General features: G+C 42.1%; 3 protein-coding genes across 9 annotated transcripts; 1 reads left to right on the top strand and 2 right to left on the bottom strand.

The window, feature by feature from the left end:
* The first annotated feature begins 237 nt into the window (after positions 1 to 237).
* Positions 238 to 10888, top strand: nat10 (N-acetyltransferase 10). The gene is made up of 29 exons (XM_088379540.1): positions 238 to 381; positions 743 to 863; positions 943 to 1034; positions 1116 to 1287; positions 1382 to 1504; positions 1627 to 1688; positions 1754 to 1868; positions 1951 to 2058; positions 2374 to 2507; positions 2611 to 2704; positions 2773 to 2871; positions 2940 to 3076; positions 3213 to 3337; positions 3405 to 3555; positions 3730 to 3826; positions 3903 to 4019; positions 4097 to 4198; positions 4267 to 4341; positions 6191 to 6307; positions 6376 to 6509; positions 6595 to 6643; positions 6938 to 7028; positions 7093 to 7200; positions 7270 to 7442; positions 7535 to 7654; positions 7781 to 7879; positions 9716 to 9789; positions 9865 to 9945; positions 10561 to 10888. Exons 2-29 carry the CDS (start codon positions 750 to 752, stop codon positions 10703 to 10705), a joined length of 3108 nt encoding a protein of 1035 aa, XP_088235666.1. The 5' UTR covers positions 238 to 381; positions 743 to 749; the 3' UTR covers positions 10706 to 10888.
* On the bottom strand, positions 10734 to 15817 carry mapda (N6-Methyl-AMP deaminase). Of its 6 annotated transcripts, none has more exons than XM_088379555.1 (12): positions 15563 to 15817; positions 14699 to 14910; positions 14479 to 14616; positions 13491 to 13621; positions 13344 to 13404; positions 13183 to 13270; positions 13026 to 13104; positions 12839 to 12965; positions 12338 to 12418; positions 11768 to 11906; positions 11445 to 11545; positions 10734 to 11199 (listed from the first exon to the last, which is right to left on the bottom strand). In XM_088379555.1, exons 4-12 carry the CDS (start codon positions 13577 to 13579, stop codon positions 11008 to 11010), a joined length of 957 nt encoding a protein of 318 aa, XP_088235681.1. In that variant the 5' UTR covers positions 13580 to 13621; positions 14479 to 14616; positions 14699 to 14910; positions 15563 to 15817; the 3' UTR covers positions 10734 to 11007. The 6 variants fall into 6 exon arrangements, with proteins under 6 accessions (XP_088235681.1, XP_088235682.1, XP_088235683.1 ...); XM_088379556.1 differs by having other exon boundaries at positions 14699 to 14859; XM_088379557.1 differs by having other exon boundaries at positions 14699 to 14796.
* A 613-nt stretch (positions 15818 to 16430) lies between these two features.
* Positions 16431 to 24780, bottom strand: LOC148396128 (tyrosine-protein kinase CSK-like). 2 transcript variants are annotated; one of them, XM_088379551.1, is made up of 13 exons: positions 24461 to 24780; positions 22055 to 22138; positions 21854 to 21967; positions 21670 to 21794; positions 21380 to 21599; positions 21043 to 21136; positions 20904 to 20969; positions 20709 to 20808; positions 20514 to 20604; positions 20372 to 20445; positions 20035 to 20230; positions 19869 to 19955; positions 16431 to 17725 (listed from the first exon to the last, which is right to left on the bottom strand). In XM_088379551.1, exons 2-13 carry the CDS (start codon positions 22061 to 22063, stop codon positions 17528 to 17530), a joined length of 1374 nt encoding a protein of 457 aa, XP_088235677.1. In that variant the 5' UTR covers positions 22064 to 22138; positions 24461 to 24780; the 3' UTR covers positions 16431 to 17527. The 2 variants fall into 2 exon arrangements, with proteins under 2 accessions (XP_088235677.1, XP_088235678.1); XM_088379552.1 differs by lacking the exon at positions 24461 to 24780 and adding an exon at positions 23339 to 23517.
* Between the last annotated feature and the right edge of the window lie 45 nt (positions 24781 to 24825).

Here is a 24825-nt window from a genome sequence, read left to right as displayed (position 1 = left end):
TTAGCTACATTAAATGCAGTATGTTCTATTGTGTGATGTGATTCACTGTTATTAGCCTACATACCATCTTATTTACTTTTAGCTAATGGTCACAGCGAGATGAAGCCTCCCGGGTGACTGGGCAAGCTATAGTAACAAGTGTAACTATTGTTACATGCTAGACACAACCAACAAGCTAAAGGCATTTATTTTAGACTCCACGTGTAAAAAAAGCACTATGGATGGGCATGGCCAATGTCGCAGGTATATGACGTCACGCCGAGGGGTCCTTCATGAAACGTGTCTCCCTCCATGTGAGTTTATCAACACCATGATGGCAGCATTCATCTAAACGAAAGTTTCGACTTCGGGGATTTTTAGGAAGCGTGTTAGCAGTAAAAGGTAACATGGGAATTGTTATGCGTGTATCCAAAGGTCGATTGTTTTCTGTTGTTCCATATCGACAAATATTAAGGCAATCTACTGTGAATGAACAGTCATGTTGACGCTTGCGATGTTGTGATGCAGCCCGATGCTGTGTAAAGATCCTCTTAAATCACATTTTACCAATTCCTACTTTTACCTAGTACGACGTCCTCGGGAAAACAGAATAGGAAATGCACTTTTATTCTGTGTCATTTTCATTTATGTTTGCTAGCTTTCACCTGTTTCTCTTGATGTGTCGATGTGGCCCCTGAAAGCTATAAGCACTTTGTATAACATACTAGCTGTTACAACATTAAAGGAATTTTTGTGTCACCAGTACAACAATGGCAACTGTCCGCAAGAAGGTTGACAACCGCATTCGGGTCCAAATCGAGAATGGAGTCGCCCTGCAGCATCGCACCATGTTTGTCGTGGTGGGAGATCGTGGAAGAGACCAGGTAACGTCATAATTCTTTTACTGGGTTTGGGCTTGTTGGAACTCATCAGAATGACAATTTATTTGGGCTTATCGTCTAGGTGGTGATTCTGCATCACATGCTGTCCAAAGCAAGCGTCCGAGCGCGACCTTCTGTTCTGTGGTGCTACAAAAAAGAACTTGGCTTCAGCAGGTGACAATACACGTCCTCTGCTCATATTTCTTTTGTGTTTATTGTTTTTCACAATTGCCCCCTACGTGTGTGCCCAAGCAGCAATCGCAAGAAACGTATGAAGCATCTTCAGAAGAAAATAAAAACAGGCACATTGAATCTGAATCAAGATGACCCGTTTGAGCTTTTCGTCGCTGCCACTAACATTCGCTACTGTTACTACAATGAAACCCACAAGATACTGGGAAACACTTTTGGCATGTGTGTTCTACAGGTGAGTCCATCAGTACTTTTTTTCACATTCACATCCAACATTGCCCACGTGAAAGTGGAGATGAGATTGTGATCTTGTTTACATTCTTACACAGGATTTCGAAGCCCTCACTCCCAACCTCTTAGCCAGAACTGTTGAGACGGTTGAAGGCGGTGGTATAGTAGTCATACTGTTACGGACAGTGAACTCCCTCAAGCAGCTGTACACAATGACTATGGTAATTCTTTTGAGTTCTCCTTATATAATTTTATTGATATAAAATTAAATTATCTCCCTTTGAATGAAGCGAATCTAGCCAAACTGCACCTCTAAGTTACATCGATCGGACTTTTCTTCCAGGACGTGCATGCTCGTTACAGAACGGAGGCTCATCAAGATGTGGTTGGAAGATTCAATGAGAGGTCAATTTTGGTCACATTTTGGAACTTTTTACAGCAATTACTAAGTGCTCCTCGTCTTGCCGTAGGTTCATCCTGTCCCTTGCCTCCTGCAAAAACTGCGTTGTCATCGACGACCACCTCAACATCCTGCCCATCTCCAGCCACATGGCCAACATCAAGCCTTTTCCGCCCAAGACGCAGGTGCCCGTACATGAAACACCGCCTGCTCATTTGTTGGCTCAGTGCTCTTGACCTTATCATTTCCCCCCCATTTCTTCCTCAGGAGGATGGTTTGTCTCCAAAGGAACAGGAGTTGAAGGACCTCAAGGAGACTCTCCAGGACACTCAGCCAGTGGGTGTGTTGGTGGATAACTGCAGGACCATGGACCAGGTGAAAATCTGTTTGATTGAATGTCTAAAGTTGAACAGTGAAACACATAATTTTTCTTTAATTCTAGTTAAATTTGGAAATATAAAATGTAGTTTCATCTAGTTATTGCTTCAAAAGACAAACACTTTTTTTTTTTCAATTTTAGTTCGAGTTATTTTGTAGTTTTCGTTAACTAAATAACTTCCACTCAAAACATCAACTTTGGGGTTATCTGCCTCTTAAAAACATCTGCTAACGATTCAGGCAATTTTTTTAATGTAACATCCATTGTCAGGTGAACGTCAGAAATGTTACAGTTTGTGTGCTCTTCGTCAGGCCAAAGCCGTGCTGAAGTTCATCGAAGCCATCTCGGAGAAGACCCTGAGGAGCACCGTGGCTCTGACGGCTGCTCGAGGCCGAGGCAAATCTGCCGCGCTGGGTCTGGCTGTCGCCGGAGCTGTGGCTTTTGGGTAGGAATAAACCAACAGAGCATAAAAAGAGGGCAATATGTCTCCTGAAACAACATCATGTTGCTTACAGAATTTGCTAAATGTGTTGTGATGTTGTTTCCAGCTACTCCAATATTTTTGTAACCTCCCCGAGCCCGGACAATCTCCATACCATGTTTGAGTTCATCTTTAAAGGCTTTGACGCACTTCAGTATCAGGTAATGTACATGAGCATCATGTCGCCGGTTTATCTGCCTGCGCTAAATGTTGTCTTCATCTGCCGTAGGAACATCTGGATTATGAGATCATCCAGTCGCTGAATCCCGAGTTCAACAAAGCGGTCGTGAGGGTGAACGTCTTTAAAGAGCACAGGCAGACCATTCAGGTAAAGCCGCTTTTCACGTTTTGGTTTTCAATGTGTGCATTGCGAAACACAGTACACTTGGTCTGCAGTACATCCATCCGGGCGATGCTGTCAAACTGGGCCAAGCTGAACTTTTGGTGATTGATGAGGCTGCAGCCATCCCGTTACCGCTAGTCAAGAAACTGCTGGGACCTTATCTGGTTTTCATGGCCTCCACCATCAACGGGTCGGTACAATTTCACTGAATGTGGGGGTACACATACTGTGTACCGTGAATATAAAAAGTCTACACACCCCTGTTTAAATGTAAGGTTTATGTGATGTGATGTCAACCGTGGATCTGATTCTATTTGACTTTGCAGCTACGAAGGCACCGGTCGCTCTCTCTCCCTCAAACTGATCCAGCAATTGAGGGAGCAGAGCGCAAACAGTCAACAGAACATGTCAGCCGAGAACAGGAGCAGCACCACCGCCAGGCTAGCAGCAGGTACGCATGAATTGTACATTAGCGTAGCCTTCGTAGCCACTGACTCGTTTGTGGGCTCCCCGCGCAGCTCGCACGCTCCACGAGGTCAGCCTGCACGAGTCCATCAGGTACGCAGGGGGCGACGCGGTGGAGAAGTGGCTCAATGAACTGCTCTGCTTGGACTGCCTGAACATTCCTAGACTCATCTCCGGTTGTCCTCTTCCACAAACATGTGACCTGTATCCTTTTTGAAAGGAGTTCAACATCCTCGATGGCTCGATGGCTTGTGACTGCTGTGACTGAAGTCGCAGCTGCTATGGGTTCATCAAAATAAAATCTCTTTCGTTCCAGTACTTGAATACTTCCTAAATTTAGTAGAAACTAGTATTGGAAACTTAACAAGCTGTGTTTAGATATTACGTGAACAGAGATACCCTGTTTTGCTACCACAAGGCGTCTGAGGCCTTCCTGCAGAGGCTGATGGCTCTTTATGTGGCATCGCACTACAAGGTGAGCCTTTAAAATGCTCCTCCACTCCTTTATTTCTTCTTCGCTCCACCTACTCACTTCTTTTGTTCTCCTCAAGAATTCCCCCAACGACCTGCAGATGTTGTCCGACGCGCCGGCCCATCACCTCTTCTGTCTTCTGCCGCCCGTTCCTCCTACGCAAAACTCGCTGCCTGAGGTCCTCGCTGTGGTGCAGGTAGTAAACATGGAAATGAACCAGGGCCTGTTCTGTGCATAATGTTCCAAGTAAACAATTTGTATGGGAATATCCAGGTGTGTCTGGAAGGCGAAATATCCCGACAGTCCATCCTCAACAGCCTCTCCAGAGGGAAGAAAGCCGCAGGTGACCTCATTCCATGGACTGTGTCTGAACAGGTACACATGAGCTGGATCATAAAATGATCTTTGTTTGGAATTCATCTCATTGAGCCTTTGGTCTCCAGTTCCAAGATCCGGAGTTTGGCAGCCTGTCTGGAGGCAGAGTGGTGCGAATTGCAGTCAATCCTGACTATCAAAAAGTAATTTTTTTTTATTTTTTATTTTTTTTATTACCGAATTTGCCTGTGTATTAGTCGACCTTTTTCGATCCAAAATCGACCGAAAAAAATCGACCTCGACTTATACACCGAGTCATAAAATTTAACTTCGTATTCATCGCTTCAAATGTGATGGTAACCAAGGCCGTTTCTCATGCATCTCATTGTGCGTAGGTATGCGTCCGTCATGCTCATCAAACAGCGAGAAACTGAATCATTATAAAGCGTTCGTCGCATTAACACGCATCCTCAGCAACAATTTCAAATATTCTCACCTCAATAACGGACATCGAAAGCCAGGCAGCGACGATGACTGCTAGGGGGAAGTACTGGGTATTGAGCGAATGTGCGAGTCATCGCGCGTCAAGCAACGACAATAACTACCGGTACGTAAACATTCAATCGCCATGTCTAAATGATTGTCGTTGGCACTTAGAAAATATTCGCCAAACTTGGCCAGACTTCCAGGGGAAGAGGCCGAATTTTCACTTGTTCTGGCCGACCGGAGGAACCAGTCGAGGCGGACACTTTACGGCGGTTGAGTCGTTGGCACTTAGAAAATATTCGCCAAACTTGGCCAGACTTCCAGGGGAAGAGGCCGAATTTTCACTTGTGGTGGCCGACACGGGGAACTAGCCGAGGCGGACACTTTACAGCGGTTGAGTCGTTCGCACTTTGAAAATTTTTGCCAAACTTGGCCAGACTTCCAGGGGAAGAGGCCGAATTTTCACTTGTGGTGGCCGACATGGGGAACCAGCCGAGGCGGACACTTTACGACGGTTGAGTCGTTGGCACTTAGAAAATATTCGCCAAACTTGGCCGGACTTCCAGGGGAAGAGGCCGAATTTTCACTTGTGGTGGCCGACACGGGGAACCAGCCGAGGCGGACACTTTACGGCGGTTGAGTCGTTGGCACTTTGAAAATATTTGCCAAACATGGCCAGACTTCCAGGGGAAGAGGCCGAATTTTCACTTGTGGTGGCCGACATGGGGAACCAGCCGAGGCGGACACTTTACGGCGGTTGAGTCGTTCGCACTTTGAAAATATTTGCCAAACTTGGCCAGACTTCCAGGGGAGGAGGCCGAATTTTCACTTGTGGTGGCCGACATGGGGAACCAGCCGAGGCGGACACTTTACGGCGGTTGAGTCGTTGGCACTTAGAAAATATTCGCCAAGCTTGGCCAGACTTCCAGGGGAAGAGGCCGAATTTTCACTTGTTCTGGCCGACATGGGGAACCAGCCGAGGCGGACTCTTTATGGCGCAAGAGCCGTTGGCACTTAGAAAATATTCGCCAAACGCTTTTCGGAAATAGCGACGATGAAGACGAATTTTGAACTCTATGTACCGGCAATCACTTTATAATTATAATTTGTTGTTTCTTAACTAAAAATAAACCAGTTTCTAAGAGTGTTCATTGTTGTTAGTCTCTCTCAGCGCGTAATATCACAGGGTCATGAAGTAAATAATATTTAAAATGGCATATAGATCGCTCGCTACAAACTCGCGAATTTGAACACATTTCGTCAATAAATTTCGCATATTTCTGATTGAATTTTGAAGTTTAATATAATGCAACAATTGAGCTCGACTTATACAAAGGATATATCATAAAATCGTAAATTTCCGTCGAATTTTAGGGGGTCGACTTATACACCGAGTCGACTTATACACCGGCAAATACAGTACTTTTGTTATCTTTCCATGTTGTGTAATATAACAACAGTGGGCAAAGCAAACTCTATAAAAGCATGCTTAAATGAGTTAGTTAATATTAGCTAATACATACTACATTGCATGTAACTAGAGGTCTTTTTTTTTTTGCCTGACAGATGGGCTACGGCTCACGAGTGCTCCAGCTGCTGCAGATGTACTACGAGGGCAAGTTCCCCACCATGGACGAAAGCACCGTGCCGCAGAACAACGAAATCACTACCGTCAGCAGCGAGGTACGGGCGGCTAAACGGCTGATGGATTTGAACCAATTGAAATGAGACACAAATGAATTTGCTTTCAGGCCGTCACGCTCCTGGAGGAGGTGGTGACGCCTCGCAAGGAACTCCCGCCGCTGCTTCTCAAGCTGAGCGAGAGGCGAGCGGAGCGACTGGACTATTTGGGGGTCTCCTACGGACTCACAACTCAGCTGCTCAAGTGAGGACGCTTTGGTGTGGAACAAGCACAGCAAGGTCGTCCGTGTTCTCCTGTGAAATATTTCTTTTTTTTTTCAATCTCACAGGTTTTGGAAGAAAGCAGGTTATACTCCGGTCTATTTGAGACAAACGCCTGTAAGTATGACGATTACTGCGGCTAAATTTGCCCATTTACAAAGGACTCAACTTTATTTACACTTTTTCAAAATACCAATTTTTTTCCCAGAGAAAGGCAAATTATTAGTCATTTTTATTTACAAAAACTGTTGCATCTGAAAATAAAATGGCTTTGCGACTATATTCTGTATTCTGATACACCTTTAGAAAATTTAACTAAAATTTAACTACCAATTCAGGTAAGGTACTGTAATTTCTTTTGTCATGACAATTATTATTATTTTGATAGAAAACCCAATTGTGCTTTGGCAGAACGACTTAACAGGTGAGCACTCGTGTGTGATGATAAAGGAGCTGCACAGTGAGGAGCAGCAAAGCCACTGGTTGTCCGCATTCTGGAAAGGTAAATGTCCACACCGCTTCTCTGGTCTTCAGCTCATGTAACTGAACCTTGTGGCACACTTCAGATTTCCGCAGGCGCTTCCTGTCTCTGCTCTCCTACCAGTTCAGCAACTTCAACCCGAGCCTGGCCCTCAGCATCCTACAGAACAAAGGCGCTAAGGAGGCCTCGAACAGTAGGTGGACACGGGACTGCTCCTCGACAGCGACTCTCCTATCTCACAGGTCCTCTCTGCTCCCGGCAGCTTTGAGCGCCTCGGAGCTGGCAGCTCACTTCAGCCCCTACGACCTCAAGCGTTTGGAGTTGTACTCGCGCAGCATGGTGGACTACCACCTCATCATGGACCTCGTCCCGACCATGGCGCGTTTGTTTTTTCTCAAGCAGCTGGGTGACGTGTCTTTGTCAGCGGCGCAGTGTGTAAGCTTCTTGTTGTGAAACCCCTCGCGAAAGAATTGTTAGAATTTTTGGGTGCTTTTGAAGCTCTGTCTAAATCGGAAAGTGTTTTCCAGGCAATGCTGTTAGGCGTCGGGCTGCAGCACAAATCGGTGGAGAAGCTGGAGAAGGAAGTGGAGCTCCCAAGCTCGCAGCTCATGGGGCTCTTCAACCGCCTCGTGCGCAAATTTGTGCAAGTACGTTCATGCTATTAGAGCCTGACCGATTCATCTTTTTAATCTCTCTCTTTTAAAATTTGTCTCATATTTGTTTTTTTACTGTGTCGGTGCTTTATGATCCTCTCTGTTGTCTGTACGTTGTAGATTTTTACCAGCATCCAAGAAAAAGCCATCGAAGCGGAGATGGCAACAACAAAAGACGTCACCATGGAGCCGACTGTCCGAAGCCTTCAAGATGATCTGGTATGGACGTTTTCACAAAGCCTTGCCAACATATTTAGGGGCAAAGCAAATTGACACCTGCTACCTTTCAATTTTTCATTATTCCCAAATAAAAGCCAATACCGTATTTGCCGGTGTATTGGTCGACCTTTTTCGATCCAAAATCGACCGAAAAAAATCGACCTCGACTTATACACCGAGTCATAAAATTTAACTTCGTATTCATCGCTTCAAATGTGATGGTAACCAAGGCCGTTTCTCATGCATCTCATTGTGCGTTGCACTTAGAAAATTTGAACCGGGCGGCGTGCGCGAGTGCGCGGCCAGCTGGAAGTCGAATGAGGCGCCGCCACCACCTCCGCGGTGCTTATAAACAGCCGATCCGCTCGGCGGGGGCTATTTTCGGCCACTTGGCTCGTGCGCACGGCCTCCCGGATGTGCCGGGCGGGTGCGCGAGCTCGCCGGCCGCTGGAAGTCGAATGAGACGCCGCGACCACCTCCGCGGTGCTTATAAACAGCCGATCCGCTCGGCGGGGGCTATTTTCGGCCACTTGGCTCGTGCGCACGGCCTCCCGGATGTGCCGGGCGGGTGCGCGAGCTCGCCGGCCGCTGGAAGTCGAATGAGGCGCCGCCACCACCTCCGCGGTGCTTATAAACAGCCGATCCGCTCGGCGGGGGCTATTTTTGGCCACTTGGCTCGTGCGCACGGCCTCCCGGATGTGCCGGGCGGGTGCGCGAGCTCGCCGGCCGCTGGAAGTCGAATGAGGCGCCGCCACCACCTCCGCGGTGCTTATAAACAGCCGATCCGCTCGGCGGGGGCTATTTTCGGCCACTTGGCTCGTGCGCACGGCCTCCCGGATGTGCCGGGCGGGTGCGCGAGCTCGCCGGCCGCTGGAAGTCGAATGAGACGCCGCGACCACCTCCGCGGTACTTATAAACAGCCGATCCGCTCGGCGGGGGCTATTTTCGGCCACTTGGCTCGTGCGCACGGCCTCCCGGATGTGCCGGGCGGGTGCGCGAGCTCGCCGGCCGCTGGAAGTCCAATGAGGCGCCGCGATCTCCTCCGCGGTGCTTATAAAGTGCCGATCCGCTCGGCTTGGAGCTATTTCCGGCCTCCCGTTGGTGCCGGGTGGCGTGCGCGAGCTCGCCGGCCGCGATCTCCTCCGCGGTGCTTATAAACAGCCGCATGCGCACGGCCTCCCGGAATTTGAACACATTTCGTCAATAAATTTCGCATATTGAATTTTGAAGTTTAATATAATGCAACAATTGAGCTCGACTTATACAAAGGATATATCATAAAATCGTAAATTTCCGTCGAATTTTAGGGGGTCGACTTATACACCGAGTCGACCTGTACACCGGCAAATACGGTAATTAAAATTTTGGGGTATTACCTCTAATATTCACAGTTCTTGAACAATTCAAACTGTTCAGCTTTATTTTTTCAAAATCTCAAAATGCAAGACCAGAATTAAAATTTAGAGAATTCACCTCTACTTTCCACTTTTCTTGACCGTTTTAAACCGTTCCAACTATTCAATTGGTGGGACTGATTCAAACTGTTCCAGCTTACTGTTCAACTCATTCCTATTCTGTTTCGTCCTCCAAAATAAAATTCTGTGTGGAAAAATAATTTCCTCTCACAAGTACAGTAAAACTATATGTGAAATGCAATCGTCTTTTAAATCCCCAAATTAATTTAATTACAGTGGAGCAATTATTTAGTTGTCTTAAAAATAAATGTAAAAGTTTTTTCATCCTGCAATTCTGCTATCTACAAAAGATACACTTTTTCCGTATTATGAATGCTGTGACAACTAAAAGTTGATAAAAGATCATTTCTTCTTTGATTAGAATGAGGCGGCAAAGGAGTTTGAGGAGAAACACGAGCAGGAGAAGGCGAAAGTGAAGGAACTTGACCTGGAAGAGTAAGCAGGCCACGTCTTAACTTTTGACAAATGACAAGCTTGATGCTGATGTGATGTCATCCTTTTCGGTTCCAGGTACAAGATCCGCGGACATGATGAGGAATGGGACGAGGTGCTAAAGAAAGCTGGAAACACGGCGATGGTCAGCATTAAAAGGTGGAGTAGCAACACTCTTCACCGCAAAGGCTTCATTTGCAAGTGGTTCGGGTTTCAAAGTAGGTTTTCAAACCAGGGTTGTTTAGGGTTTCAAAGTAGAGTAAGGGTTTCAAGGACATCGGCCCTCGAGGACTGGAATTGCCTACCCATGCATGCTTTTTTTAGTTAAAAAAAAGAAAAAGATTATGGATATTAGTTTTTGTTAGTAAAAAGGTGACTGTTTAATAATGAATTTTTTTTCAGTTAAAAAAAAAAAAATGCATAGTAAAGCTTTAAGTAAAAAAAAAACAGTTAAGCATTTTTTTTGTAAAGCAATGAACATGTATAGTAAGGCTTTTTTTAGTAAACAAAATGACCATTTTTTTAGTGAAAAAAAAAATACATGTATTTGTTAGTAAAAAAAAAAGAAATTACCATTGTAAGGCTTAAGGCTTTTTTTTGTAAATATACATGGTACTTTGGACCATGTATAGTAAGGCTTTTTTTGTAAAAAAAATAAATAATAATAATTACCAAGTATAGTAAGGCCTTGTTAGTAGAAAAAAAAAAATTACCATTTAAGTATTTTTTTTTTTTAGCAAATATACAAGGTGCTTTTCAATCTGTTCCCAACAGTGACAAGAAGAGAAAACTTGATGTCACAAAGGATGTGGCGAGCAATGGTGGTCTTCAGCACGGGAAGCAAAAGAAGGACATGCAGCATGGAAAATTCAAGAAGAAAGACAAACGTGGAAAATTTGGAAAGAAGGCGCTCAAGTAAATTGAGGATGAGGTAAAAAGGACTGCAATGTTTTTTTGTTTTCTTTTAATTGGAGGCAAGAAATGGACAGAGGTTTAGTTGCTTATTTTTCTTACATCACAATCATGTGTGCCTAATACATAGGCATGTCTACATTGTATTCATTTAAAATTATAAAAATCAGCACAGGAGTGTCAAACACAACAGTTTCAAGTGTTTTCACTTTTTGTAATGTTATAATTGCTACGAAAATGTAAATAGGTAGTCGTTTTCCCTTTTCTATAAAGTGAGGTAAGCGGTTGGCTGACACGACACTGAAGTTGTCATTTGAGCACATGTGGCTGTATTTGAGTCCACTTGTGCTTCAGTTGTTGCTTGACCGCTTCCTCTGCAAAAATGAAGTCGATGGCTTGCTGAGAGAGCGTCCACACAGCCTCCCGATCCAGACCAAATGTGGATGCAGCCAGCTGGTATTCCTGAGACAAGTCTGTACTAAACACGCCTTTGTCGTCAGTCTGCCGGAGGACAAATCATCAAAACTGGTGAATGACCAGTACAATATAGAAACAACTATGAATTCACTAGCTCATTTTTAGGACCACACTAAAATGACAACATTTATGTACAAGGCAACATGTCTCGAAAATATTCACAATACTAATGTGAACAGCATTGCGGCCATTAAAGATGAAAAATAAGGATGACGATCATGGAGTAGCACAGTACCACAACAGCTACTTGAAAGAGAAGAGAGACTTACACAAATGACGCTTGGGTGTCCCAACTGGTACCAATATTTGAAGTGATGCTCGGCATAACATGGGACAGTTTGTCCTTTGACGTTTGACGTCAAGCAAAGCTCTGGTGGAGGAAAGAACATGTTGAATGACACTTGGGTATTTGCTTGCCCCCATGAGTGCACTTTTAACAGCTTCGAGTTACTGCTGAGGTCAACTATTACATGCTCCTTCTTCTGGTGACATAAAACATTTCAAATATGACATGTCACTCCATTAGTGTGCCTTAGTCATTCTACTTGCGCATTGATTTGTGTTGCTAGTGTGGGCAAAGCGCATGCCTCACCCAAAGGGATGTTATTCTTCACCACCTGGTCAACGAGGCTTTGCGATCCGCCCACGTCAGGATGCAGAAAGGTGCCGTGACCGATGCGGTCTGGCGGAAGGTTGAGCAGCAGCTCCGACTCCTCCAGCTGAGATGGTACCTGGTACAATTCATCACCACCCGTCAGCATTCATCCGTCTCAGAGACCAACGCACTTCATTAGATACACTGTCCCACTATGATATTAGTGACTCAGTGCTAAATTAAGATTATATAAATAGTTTCAGCTTTTTTCCCCCCTCAAAGTTTAGGGCTAACTTTGTAAAAGTTCCTTGTTTGTTTTAAGTTTATCAGTTTTGACAAAAAAAAAACTTATTCTTGATTTAATTTTTTTTGCAATTTACCAATCTACAGGAAAAAAAGGCTCGATCCAATTTAGACAGATTTTGTCAAAAGCAATGTTACCTGAACAAGGTTGATTGTCTGCAGTGAAGTACTGCATCACAGCGAGACTTGTTTCTAATATTTTGGTTGCCAAGGATCTCAATTCGAAGACGTGCCAAATATTGAGTGCATGTTGGAATGTCTTACTTCTGAGAGGTGCAGCGATAACTTGAGTCCATTGTTCTTTGCTCGTTGTAAAGCAGGAAGCAGGTCTCTGCCGTGGCCCACCTGAAAACCACCATTCGATCATTGTCGATATCATTTATTGAATGGAAGGACTTGGAATGGGCATTACACGCCTAGAAAATTCACCTGTGATTTGTTTTTTTTAGATGTTATTGTCAAATTTAATTTGTCCTTTTCACCAACTGTGAACTGATGGTTTTAACACTTTTACCTAACACTAAACCCAACCCTATAATTTTCCCAAGACAATTTTTCTCCTTTAAAATAATTCTGTTTAACCACAGTTAAAATGTAATGTCTGATTTTCATTTGTTAATTTTTGTCTTTTTTTTTTTTTTTAAATATCAATTTTTGTTATGCTCAAGTTATTTCTTTGACTATTAAGCCTATTGGTTATTCTTTATTTAACAGAAGGATACCAAGAATTTGTCACTACGTGACTGTGAAAACATTTAAACGTACTGTCGGATCCCCACTGAGATCAAGTCCAACCACCAACCCATCAGCAGACAGCATGAACTCCTCAGCCAGCTTCACTGTTTCCATGGCAACCTCGGTCCCATTTCTGCGATCGATGGCTACTAGAAACCTGCAGTATAAATGACGGTAAGTGTCTCTCGTGAGAGAAGAATATTATTCATGTGCTTACCTGACATCAATGTCCACCTCCTCTTTACACTGCTGGATTGCTTTTATTACAGTGTCCACATAGTTCTTTTTAGTCAACCCTGAAAATCAACAACATATTAGTAACAACATAACTCCCAGTGATGGATAAATTAAATAATCCATTCAACATCTCAAACCTGTTTTCTTCTCTTCTCTTGGTGTACTCCTCAGCTCTAAATATTTGACGCCGTCTGCAGCAAATTCTTTGATTACATCTGTCGCCACCTAGAATGAAAGCTTGAACATTGCCACGGTGCTTTGGAACAACATTTTTAAAAATGGCATTAATGATGATCACCATCAGGATGTCCTCCTCCGTGTCCACCAACTGATGAATGACCTTGAAGACCTGAAAGCACCTGTAGCACGCCATGTTGTCATAAAAAGCCGCTGCGATCAAGTGCTGATTAGAGCGCACATAGAGTAAGTGGTCTGGTCTACGTACTCATCCAACGTTCTCCGCTGGCCTTTGTCGATGGCCGTCATGTGATGTTCAATGTTAAGATGTGGCTTACGTTTAATGAGCTTCTCCATGGTCTGGAAGCTCACCGACCCGTTAAGGTGAGCGTGCAGCTCCTGGAAGGAAAATGAACTCAATCTAGATTGCCTAACTTCCCCACGGGCTTTCAAATACTACCTTTAAAAGTAACTGGCCGATCATTTTGACTCACCACTTTTGGGAGCTCCCGATAAAAGACATCGCTATTCTCCTCCATCGTTAAAAAAACATAAATATCGACGAGTTTGTTAGCAATGAAGAGTTTAGTGTCTTTAAGACGGTGGGCCTTTCTGTGTTTTCAGGAACTATTTGGCCGTGACACACGCTCAAGTGCATCAAACAAATAATCCGTGTGTGCAGAGAGCAAGGTTCCGGCTCTTTGTGGTAAGGCCATTACTGAAGCGATTCTTTACTTATTTAGCCAATTTCAGCAGTAAAAAGCTTAATAATTTGTATTTCAATCATTTCATAACTTAATCATTTTTCATGTACGACCTATGGCTGCAATTGTGACGATGAGACAATACACCATAGGTTTTTGCTTTTGTAGTGCTTTGGAAAAGAAGTAGAGACAAATATTTGGAGGGCGACAGGTTAGTGTTTGGGTAAGAATGTAACTTGAGACGTGGTCTAAATTTAGCTCGACTTTTTGCCACCAAATTGTGACTCCCTCAGGCACATTTCCAGCGACACTCCCTCTAATGCGCTGCCAACAAAAATAGAGCCCTTATAAGGCTATAAGGGCTGTTCGACTATGCAAAAATTATTAGTCATGATTATTTTAGTAATAATTGGAATCACAATCATTCAAACAATCACCCCATTTTGGGTCCACATAAAAAGTGGCACAAAATACTTAAAAAAAATATGCATAATGGAACAGACATGTTAACTGATGCGGGAGCTAATGAACAAACATAATTTGGGCACTCACGGCATAAGATTCAATTCGCTGGAATTTTCCACAGGTGCAACGTTTCGACAGCGTTTCTGAATGTGGCTGGTGGGAACTGTTCCTTCACAACCTGCTTCATTTTTAGCTCTCCTGTACATCACTCTGGATCCTGCAAGACTTTAAATAAAGAGCAAATAGTGCATGCTAAGCAAGGAACAGTGTTTCCTTCAAGGAAAAAGAACAGACAAACAAGCTTTACCTGTATAGCTGCAATGATAGTCAATAGATCCCCGTCATTAAAGGGGAGGTGGTGCTCCAATTAGCTTTATTAGATGAATCTGTATACACAGTCTGTACCTTTGGGCCATAGCTTATATTCATCAGACAGTCATTGCATGTTCCTGCAGATGTTTTTTTCACCTTTGCCATGGAAAGACAGTTGAAGTCCCCCTCACATGAGAAGTAATGCTGCTGCTTGCAAACATTACATTTAAGAAGCAATCAGTCACAACTGAGCAAAAACTAAGCTGAATTGAAATAAACTTTCCATTTCTCATTCTTGTACTTCCAAATTTGTCAAATAAAATACTGTGCTGTCATCTAGGGGTTGACAGTGGAATTACACCAAAAATAAGCAGGGGTCAGAACTGTTAGAAACCGCTAAAATCTGTGAAATAGCGAGGACGGATTTGCAAACATTTCATGTCAAATCCCACCTAGTACACTAGTCATGATAGTCATCTATTACAGTGCAGTAGATGGATATTTTGATCACTGTAACGTGTTTACTTTCAAATCTACTTCTTGGGTTAATATCCAAAGACTGCAAACATCTACCTCTTTGTTTAAGCACGGGTCATTAACAACTTTTTTTTTTAAGTATCTTGGGTCCTGTCACATTGCACAAGAGTGGCTTCATATGCCTGATGTGCACACTTGTGGTTTCAAGATTATATCTTCAACCTTCTGCTGAACCCTCACAGATGCTGAAAGCCCAGGAAACAGGAAGGAAGACCAACTTAATAAAATCCAATACAAGCTGAAACCCCCCTTTAAGAAATCCAAATACAATATAGAAACATGTTAATACCTCAAAATGCTCTAAAATAAACATTGACTATACCTGGTTGCAGTTCAAGATGACACAAAGTATAATATGGTCATATATAGAAACTGCTAGTACAAGACAACATCCAAAACCACGCCAAAGTCATCGGACGTCAACAAAAAATGGTAGGGGTGCAGAGCCTAACACTTTGGAGCCTAACACTTTGGAGCTATGAAAGTAAAATTACTCCGGCACGAGGAAAATTCGTGTGGACAAAACGCGACCACAGCGCACTGGTAACTGAGTCACACCTCCTTCTTTCGAAGCGTTCAAGTTTTTCCTCCCACTAGTGTTGGCTCGTGAGTGAACGATTCGTTCAAATGAACGAATTTATTTCAGTGCACGAAAGTGAACAAATCACTTCCTAAAGTGATTCGTTCTTTTTCCAGTTCATATGACTTCAAGCAGTAGGTGTCGGTAATGCGCATTGAAGCTGGTGCCACCTCTCCGTGAAACAAAACGAAGAAGAAAATGACGTAACTCCCCGTTCACGAACGAGTTGTGAATTGCATTTCCCATTTACCAACTGAACGGATCTGTGAGGGAATGAATCCTGACTTTCCTGTTCACAGACGAGTCAATGGGTGAACTCCCTTCCCGTGCATCAACGGATCAGTCAGTGAACGTGTTGCATCTCCTGGCGTGAACTATATTGCTTAGTTGTGTGTTATTGAAGTTTAAAAAACAAACAAACAAAGAAACGGATCAGAGAGTGTGTGTGTGTGTGTGGGGGGGGACAATTCGTTGAACGATTTGTTTGAACGAATCTTTTGAGTGAACTGATTCTAAAGATTCCCGTCACTTAAAAGAACTGGAATCCACATCACTACCTCCCAACTTTTTTTTGTCATTGCGCATGCGCAGTATGGCAAATAGCTTCGTGTTTACTGTTTTTGTATTTTATTAAAACTTCTAAAAACTTCATACAGTAAAACTGTTGTCAGCTTTAAAATGCACACACCTGTTCATTTTACACCACCAATGAGATTACAAAATGACAATGCATCTTCACATTGATTCTCCATCCACTCATGTGCATGAATGTCATATTAATTTGGGGATTTTTCTATTGTTCCCTTCCCTGGATGTAATAATTACTTGTTGCGACTTCAAACTTGTAACACAGCTTGAAAAAATATCTTGTTACATTTATGTCAGAAGGTTGCTGCTACAAAATAGTTACAAAACACTTTATAAAGAACATTTAGCAAACGGTTATTGGGGATTACCGTATTGGCCCGAATATAAAACGAGGTATTTTTCATTGAAATAAAACTTTAAAAGGGGGGGGGGTCGTCTTACATTCAAGGTCTAGACAATCTAGACAAAGGCCTATTTTTCAAACTTGAGTCTTGAAAAAGAGAGGGCCGTCTTATAATCGGGGTTGTCTTATATTCGGGCCAATATGGTATATACTGTATGTGAGCCCATGTAAAATTTGTTGCCCTGTGTAGATTACAGAAATGAGAAGTATAAATATATGTATAACGTATCTATGTATATGTATGTCACATCATCTTCATTCTGACATTCTTGCCAATATCCACTTCAAAACAAAGTGATCTATCAAATCAAAAATGCTTCTCCCAAAACATAATGAAACAAACTTGACTCACAGTGTTTTTTTTGTTTTTTTTTTGCCCCCTCACAGCAACATCTTCGTGGTACCCCGGACCAGAAAATCTCTACATCTGGTTCACATTCATCGTTAAAGGCTTTGCTGTGTTTCAATATCAGGTATTGAACGATGCATGAGCAACAAGTCACTTAGTCCTCATTTGTTTGATGCAGTCTAACATTCAGACTCAACACACAATGGAGTGTGATGAAACTTTCTCAAATCAGAAAATAAACAAGTTTAAAAAATATACTGTAAGAGACACAGCTCTACTGGTATAATATGAAAACTGTCAAATAATGAATCCACTGAGGTTTCCTCCTCCCACAATCCAAGATGAAAGTTGAAGGCGCAGTGTCTCGTCAGAGCTGTGTGCCCATTTGGCGGAGATCTTTTTTGACACCCAATAGCCACTCTTTCAACAATTTAAATGTTGGTCGAAATTCAGGTTTAAAGTGCCAGCATCTGTGATTCATGATTTCGTAAATTACTTCGGGACACCCGTCCGGAGAAGGCATCCGGTATCCCTTCTCCAAAAGAGGCCCCACATTTTTTGATTCCTGCACAGTGGAAAACACAGTTGAGACTGAAGCATGTTTTCAACACACACTAATAAATCAAGTTTAAATGTTGCAAGGGACAAACATTGGAAGCAATCCTTAAGATTACTACTATAAGCAGCAGACAAGGGGTGCTCGGTTTATGTTTCGTGAACCCGTACATCTGCACTTCAGAGATTCTGTACTTCTAATTTGAAGCAAATACTTCTTCACACTTTACTGTATTCTTTGAAAAAACGTTTTTCAAAAACATATTTTGGGACATTTTATGTAATTGGTTTTATTTATTTAAATTAATTTCATTGTGTGTTCGATACAAAATATGTACTTTATGAATGAATGGAAAAAAGAAAATTGCCAATAATTTTTGGTAATTTTAAGGAAAAAATGGGATATATTCTATATACCGTATTTGCCAGAAATTTACGATTTTATGATATATCCTTTGTATAAGTCGAGCTCAATTGTTGCATTATATTAAACTTCAAAATTCAATCAGAAATATGCGAAATTTATTGACGAAATGTGTTCAAATTCGCGAGTTTGTAGCGAGCGATCTATACGCCATTTTAAATATTATTTACTTCATGACCCTGTAATATTACGCGCCGAGAGAGACTAACAACAATGAACACTCTTAGAAACTGGTTTATTTTTAGTTAAGAAACAACAAATTATAATTATAAAGTGATTGCCGGTACATAGAGTTCAAAATTCGTCTTCATCGTCGCTATTTCCGAAAAGCGTTTGGCGAATATTTTCTAAGTGCCAACGGCTCTTGCGCCATAAAGAGTCCGCCTCGGCTGGTTCCCCATGTCGGCCAGAACGAGTGAAAATTCGGCCTCTTCCCCTGGAAGTCTGGCCAAGTTTGGCGAATATTTTCTAAGTGCCAACGACTCAACCGCCGTAAAGTGTCCGCCTCGGCTGGTTCCCCATGTCGGCCACCACAAGTGAAAATTCGGCCTCTTCTCCTGGAAGTCCGGCCAAGTTTGGCGAATATTTTCTAAGTGCCAACGACTCAACCGTCGTAAAGTGTCCGCCTCGGCTGGTTCCCCATGTCGGCCACCACAAGTGAAAATTCGGCCTCTTCCCCTGGAAGTCTGGCCAAGTTTGGCAAAAATTTTCAAAGTGCGAACGACTCAACCGCTGTAAAGTGTTCGCCTCGGCTGGTTCCCCGTGTCGGCCACCACAAGTGAAAATTTGGCCTCTTCCCCTGGAAGTCCGGCCAAGTTTGGCGAATATTTTCTAAGTGCCAACGACTCAACCGCCATAAAGTGTCCGCCTCGGCTGGTTCCTCCGGTCGGCCAGAACAAGTGAAAATTCGGCCTCTTCCCCTGGAAGTCTGGCCAAGTTTGGCGAATATTTTCTAAGTGCCAACGACATTCATTTAGACATGGCGATTGAATGTTTACGTACCGGTAGTTAGTGTCGTTGCTTGACGCGCGATGACTCGCACATTCGCTCAATACCCAGTACTTCCCCCTAGCAGTCATCGTCGCTGCCTGGCTTTCGATGTCCGTTATTGAGGTGAGAATATTTGAAATTGTTGCTGAGGATGCGTGTTAATGCGACCAACGCTTTATAATGATTCAGTTTCTCGCTGTTTGATGAGCCTGACGGACGCACATCCACGCACAATGAGATGCATGAGAAACGGCCTTGGTTACCATCACATTTGAAGCGATGAATACGAAGTTAAATTTTATGACTCGGTGTATAAGTCGAGGTCGATTTTTTTCGGTCGATTTTGGATCGAAAAATGTCGACTAATACACCGGCAAATACGGTAGTTTTTTTAAATGATCTGTGATTGGTTCAATAAAAAAATATGAATCAAAGGTACTACTTGTATCTGTTCTTGGTATCGTCTCGGTGATTACTCAAGAGTTTATCGATCTGAAAAAAAGTGCTATCAAACAAAAATAAGGTTTGCCACAGTGCAGATGTACATACCATTTCTGAAAATACAGCCGTACGTGTTTCAATGTACAAAATCTGGTTTAATCCATGAAGATGAAAATCTGTTGTAAACCAAGGACTCCCTAGACTGCACATGAGCTCCACACTACTACATCTAAAAATTCAATCTACTCTATATTCCAGTCAATATTTATGATTTTTAGAGAATCTCTGACATACTTACAATTTTCGGGTATGGCATTCGACCAAACGAGTAAATCTCCCAAAGCAAAATACCAAAACTCCAAACATCGGATTTGGTTGAGAATTTCTTTTTGAGGGAGAGACAAAACATGCAGTTGAAGATGACTTTTGACATTTTCTAATTCCAATGCACTTCGCAAGTGTACCTTTTGTTTGAGAGCTTCCGGTGATGTCCATTTGACTGGCAGCAGGTTGGTATGCTCAAGAGAAGACACCTTCTTGGTCAAACCAAAGTCACTGATTTTAGCGATGAGCTCTTCTGATAGGAGAACATTACGCGCTGCAAGGTCTCGGTGCACAAAGTTATTAGACTCCAAATACACCATGGCCTCACAGACGTCTCTTCAAAAAGAACAATCGGACAAAGAACAATGTAACTACAGTTCAATGACTATTTTCTTTTGTTGGCTATTTTGATCTTCAAATAATTTTATCTCTAATATTGTTCAGTGGTTGTCAAGTGTGGATGTGCGATGTACACACAGTGCAAAATTGATAAGAGTAACACTAGTGAGGACCGTCCGTCCTCTAGAACGCAGGTAGTCCACCAAGGTACCCTGAAGAAAAAACACTCATAGAAGTCAAGTCATTAAGGATGTTGACGATAGATGGGACGGAAACTCACCTTTCTCATATATTCAGTAATAATGAGCAAACCGCCATCCTCCTCTGTTATCACGCCAAGCAGCTTCACCAAGTTATTGTGACTTAATTTCCTTTGAAAAGAAAATGGAAGGTGGGTGACTTTGGAATTGCTTTTTTTTTGTCTGAACAATATTATATGTTATTTTGATTCCATGATTGTTTTTGCATTACTTACATCATGACAGAGGCCTCTGCAATAAAGGCCTGCGCTGTGGGATTATTTTTGAGGCTCTTCACAGCGACTTGCTTCTTTTTGTACTCAGCCAACTTGACTTCTGCAAACACAAAAACTCTCCGTTACCAATGACCATGCGCTAATATCACAGCAAATCAACCAACGATGTTCTCGTTTAGTCAAATTGCTACATGCCTCCGAACTCGCCCCCTCCGATGGTCTTCAGTAACTTCAGTTCCTTTCTGTTCATCACCCAACCACCTGTTGGTGAGCCAAAAACAGCAACAATTACACACTACCAGCAGTCCGCACATGAATATCAAATAAGACTCACCTCTCAGAAATTCATTTTGGACAGCTACAGTTTTCCCTTCCAATTTTGGATTGATTAGACAAGTGCACAGCCCATCAGAACTGCTTTTGTAGTGCTTCGGGGGGGGACACACAATGATTTTGGATTGAAAGAATGCTTGAAATGAAAATAAATTATTTTATTAAGGGGGAAAAAATAGCGGGATTCCAGATAGATCTGTCCCCTGAGTAATGTCAAAAAGCAAAAAATTCCTCTGTATCTTTCTAACTCATAAACAAACATGAATTGTCAAATTTATGCCTTTAAATATGACCAAGGAAGATATTTAAATAACAAAAGGCTCCTTTTAAGGTTATACCTCAACCAGCTGGATGAGGTTGCTAAAGTAGACTTCCTCATCGATGGAAAGCTTGCCGTTGCCGTATTTAATGTGGTAGTGCTCCACTCTGTCGTCGGTGCTCAAACACAGTGTGTAGTCCCCTGGATAGTTGGTGCTCTCTCTCACCAAGAATAGGCCCTTCTCCGGTGGGGAGAGCAAGTCCTCAGCCTGGTCCCGTGTTATTTTGCCATGAAACCATCTGCCACGACAACCACGGAGGTACCATTAGTACACATCTACCAAAAAAGAAAAGTAATTTGGACACTCACGGCATAAGATTGAGCTCGTTGGGATTTTCCACAGGTGCAACGTTCTGACGGCGTTTCTGAATGTGGCTGGTGGGAACTGTGCCTTCACGACCTGCTTCATTTTTAGCTATACACCACTCTGGATCCTGTAAGACAACATGTCAGCAATCAAAAGGAGCAAATCGGGAACACAAACGAGGCTTACCTGTGTTGTCGCAACAATAGTTAATAGATCTCCTTCATGAAAGGGGAGGTGGTGCTCCAATGAGTCTTTAAAGCTGACTCTTGCCACACACTTTGTACCATTGAGCCATGGAGTCTATCGGAAATCATCAAAATGTAGGATCAGAGTTCTATTTGAATGTTTTCGGTAAATCCGAACAACACAATGAGGACGGTTTTACACCTTTGCCATGCTGCCACAGTCCAAATTCCCTCACAGATGACGTCGTCTGCTTGTGAACATTTCCATCGGTGCACACGTCGTGTCCTGTGATTGACGTATGGGGTAGAAAATGGACAAATAGCTTTGATTATGATGATACATTTTGTATTAGTTATTGTGCTATTACTAAAAACAAAAAGAAGAATTGGTCCAATTCACACAAGAGAATTACAACCGATTTAGCTATAAAACGTTAAACACTGCTACTCTAGCTTGGACTTGTTGGCAGCGTAAGAAATAATCTTGGCAGCAACTCTGGATGTTTGTGCTAAATATTTCCATGACACACACACACGAAAGTGAGGGGTGTTACAGTGTGGTAGTGCCAATTAAGTCATGCTACTTCCTCGCTTGCTGTTTCTCTTGAGGGCAGGGCCTCCATGAAGATAAGATCGTGGATACAAATAATCAATACAACCGTCAAATCTTTTTTTCAAATAATTATTTGAGCTATAAAGCTCAATAATGTTCTACAATGCATTATCTTTGACTTACTAGAACAATTTTGGTGTTTACTTCTGTATTTGCGTTTTTTTCGCGAGCACTCCAAGCACAGTACTGTCACTTTATACAATGTGACATCATGAGACTGGCTCAACTTACTTGTTATCTAAACGAACGAGTGAACGAGTTAATGAATTGTTATTAATATAATTTTGATGACAAATTTGTAAATGACCTAAAGTTCAATTAAATTATGAGACTCGTTCAACTCATTTTTTACAAGTTGTAAATCATCAAGGCATCTAACAGTGTGCTAAAAAAAATTTGTATATAGTTTTGTTTCTATCATGCTTACTTCTTTTCTACTACATTAAAAAAAGAGTTGGCAAAATGCTCAGGATCCTGTTTTGAAAGCATCTTCTATTTTATTTTTAGTAAGTATTTATTAAAGTTTTTTTTACTTATCTTCTATTGTTTGCATCACTCACAAATATGATGCTCTTTTTGCATTTCTTTTTCTTATTAAAAATAGATATTCTGATTCGCTGTAAAAGATTTCCATTGTTGAATAACAGCAGGAATGACCTGTCACTCATTTTTAGTTAATTAATGTAATAATTGTAACAATAGAATATTTTGTTTTAGAATGGCGAGGTCAAAAGGTTTGTTTACTGCCATTCAATTTACATTTGCACAAAGTAGAATGTAAAATGCAACTTACGTCCCAGCACAATAAAGCAAGCAATAGAACACAAATCTCTAAAACATAGAAGTCATAATATAAACATTCACACAGCTCACCTCTGTGTCATCTACATCTACCCATCCGTCTCCTGTGAGCAGGTTAATTAAACTACTAATCTGCAATCATTTTTAACATCACAAAATATTCATAATATCATTTTTTACCAATATTGCAGAGCCCAAGTATGCAACTAATGAGAGAAACTCCCTTTTGGAGCGCAGCGTCCCTTGTTTTTGCCGTTAAACTGGTTGATCAACATCAAACTCTTGTACGAGTTGGACATTGTTTTAACACTACAAGTCGGACTAGGCCCGGGAAGACAGCACAAGAATGCAGACGTTCATATCTGCCACTCCTTCATTTGTTGACAAAATCAGAGCTCAGAGTGCCAATGATCACAACTACATATAAGACAAACAAACAAAAAGAAAAGAAAATGGAAATAAAGACAAAAAAACAACGAATAACTAAACAAAAACACAAAACGTGTACTGTGCCACGCATCCAATCAGAACAATACTATCACTCATCTAATCAGAACGACTGATCACTGGACTCAAGGGAGGACTGTCCTTCTTATCCATTTTGCTATAAGTCCAAATCCCCCCAGTACCCGAATCCACCCTCCAACCAACACCTATGAATTCTGGTTGGAAAATGTCCTAGTGTATTGCGTAATTTTTAAATGTGTTTTGGGGATTTACTGTTGTTTTTTGAAACTAGTTTTTGGTGTGTTTTTATCACTGCGGACACATTTGCCTTTGTTTTATTTTTTGTGTTTTTCTCTCAAATAAACTGCTGTGGTCATTTTAATTGGACTTCAAGGCTACCTTAAAATCCCAAACATCTCCGGGAGGTCGTTTACCCTCAAGTCCAGAAAACCCAGAGACGTCCCTGAATGTCAGTACCATAAACTTCTAATACTGTGCATTGCCACGACTTTCTTATCATTTAGCTGTTTACATGCACTGATTGTTATTCAAAGACGTTGTATTCTCTTTAACAAAATCATATCGGCACATGGTGGAGGTGACAGACGCAATAAACGGCAAGCAGGGAATGAGTGATTTAGGATGAATAAATTAATAAATATATACATATACACGTAAGTAAATACAAACTGACAAGCCCAAAATCTCGTTTCCCAAGAACGCTGTAAAATAGAGTATTTACTGTACCTGAATGCGGGTGAAAGTGACTTCAGGTAGTATCGGATTACACATTTAGGGCCAAAAAATAAAATAAAATATTAAGTAAGAAAAAAGAGCCAGTAAAAATCAAGTCTCCAATCAATCCAAATGCCAAAGATCGTCCGTCACAGGTGTCCCCGAAAGTTGACAAAAACTCGCCAGTGAGTGCGAAGCCTATCGCGTACAAACACACAAAGAAGCGAAACTAAATAGATTCAAGTGTGACTCAACATCTGCAAGACAAAATAGGAACATATCGTGACTGTACTTATTAGGTTGTGACAGATACTTTTGTCACACACCCCTTCAAATTCCTGTCACCCCTTCAAATTCTTGTCACACCTTAATTCCGC

Source organism: Syngnathus floridae, chromosome 6, assembly GCF_059516105.1.
Source record: "Syngnathus floridae isolate MCC-2025c chromosome 6, RoL_Sflo_1.0, whole genome shotgun sequence".
In the NCBI taxonomy this organism is placed as follows: Eukaryota; Metazoa; Chordata; class Actinopteri; order Syngnathiformes; family Syngnathidae; genus Syngnathus; species Syngnathus floridae.
The sequence above is the reverse complement of the archived record's forward strand: the minus strand, read 5'-3'. Positions and strand labels throughout refer to the sequence as shown.

Bases quoted from the DNA above. Each gene is read 5' to 3' on its own strand.
- nat10 (XM_088379540.1), top strand. From the start codon at position 750: ATGGCAACTGTCCGCAAGAAGGTTGACAACCGCATTCGGGTCCAAATC. The intron at 4,199-4,266 runs GTACACATGAGC...TTTGGTCTCCAG, and splicing joins CATGGACTGTGTCTGAACAG to TTCCAAGATCCGGAGTTTGG. The intron at 7,201-7,269 runs GTAGGTGGACAC...TGCTCCCGGCAG, and splicing joins CGCTAAGGAGGCCTCGAACA to CTTTGAGCGCCTCGGAGCTG.
- mapda (XM_088379554.1), bottom strand. From the start codon at position 13,761: ATGGAGGAGAATAGCGATGTCTTTTATCGGGAGCTCCCAAAAGTG. The intron at 12,419-12,838 runs GTACGTTTAAAT...GGTGGTTTTCAG, and splicing joins ATCTCAGTGGGGATCCGACA to GTGGGCCACGGCAGAGACCT. The intron at 11,200-11,444 runs GTAAGTCTCTCT...GTCCTCCGGCAG, and splicing joins GACACCCAAGCGTCATTTGT to ACTGACGACAAAGGCGTGTT.
- LOC148396128 (XM_088379551.1), bottom strand. The intron at 20,605-20,708 runs GTAAGTAATGCA...TTCTTTTCAAAG, and splicing joins GCAGAGGCCTCTGTCATGAT to GAAATTAAGTCACAATAACT. The intron at 20,446-20,513 runs GTGAGTTTCCGT...TTTTTTCTTCAG, and splicing joins TTACTGAATATATGAGAAAG to GGTACCTTGGTGGACTACCT.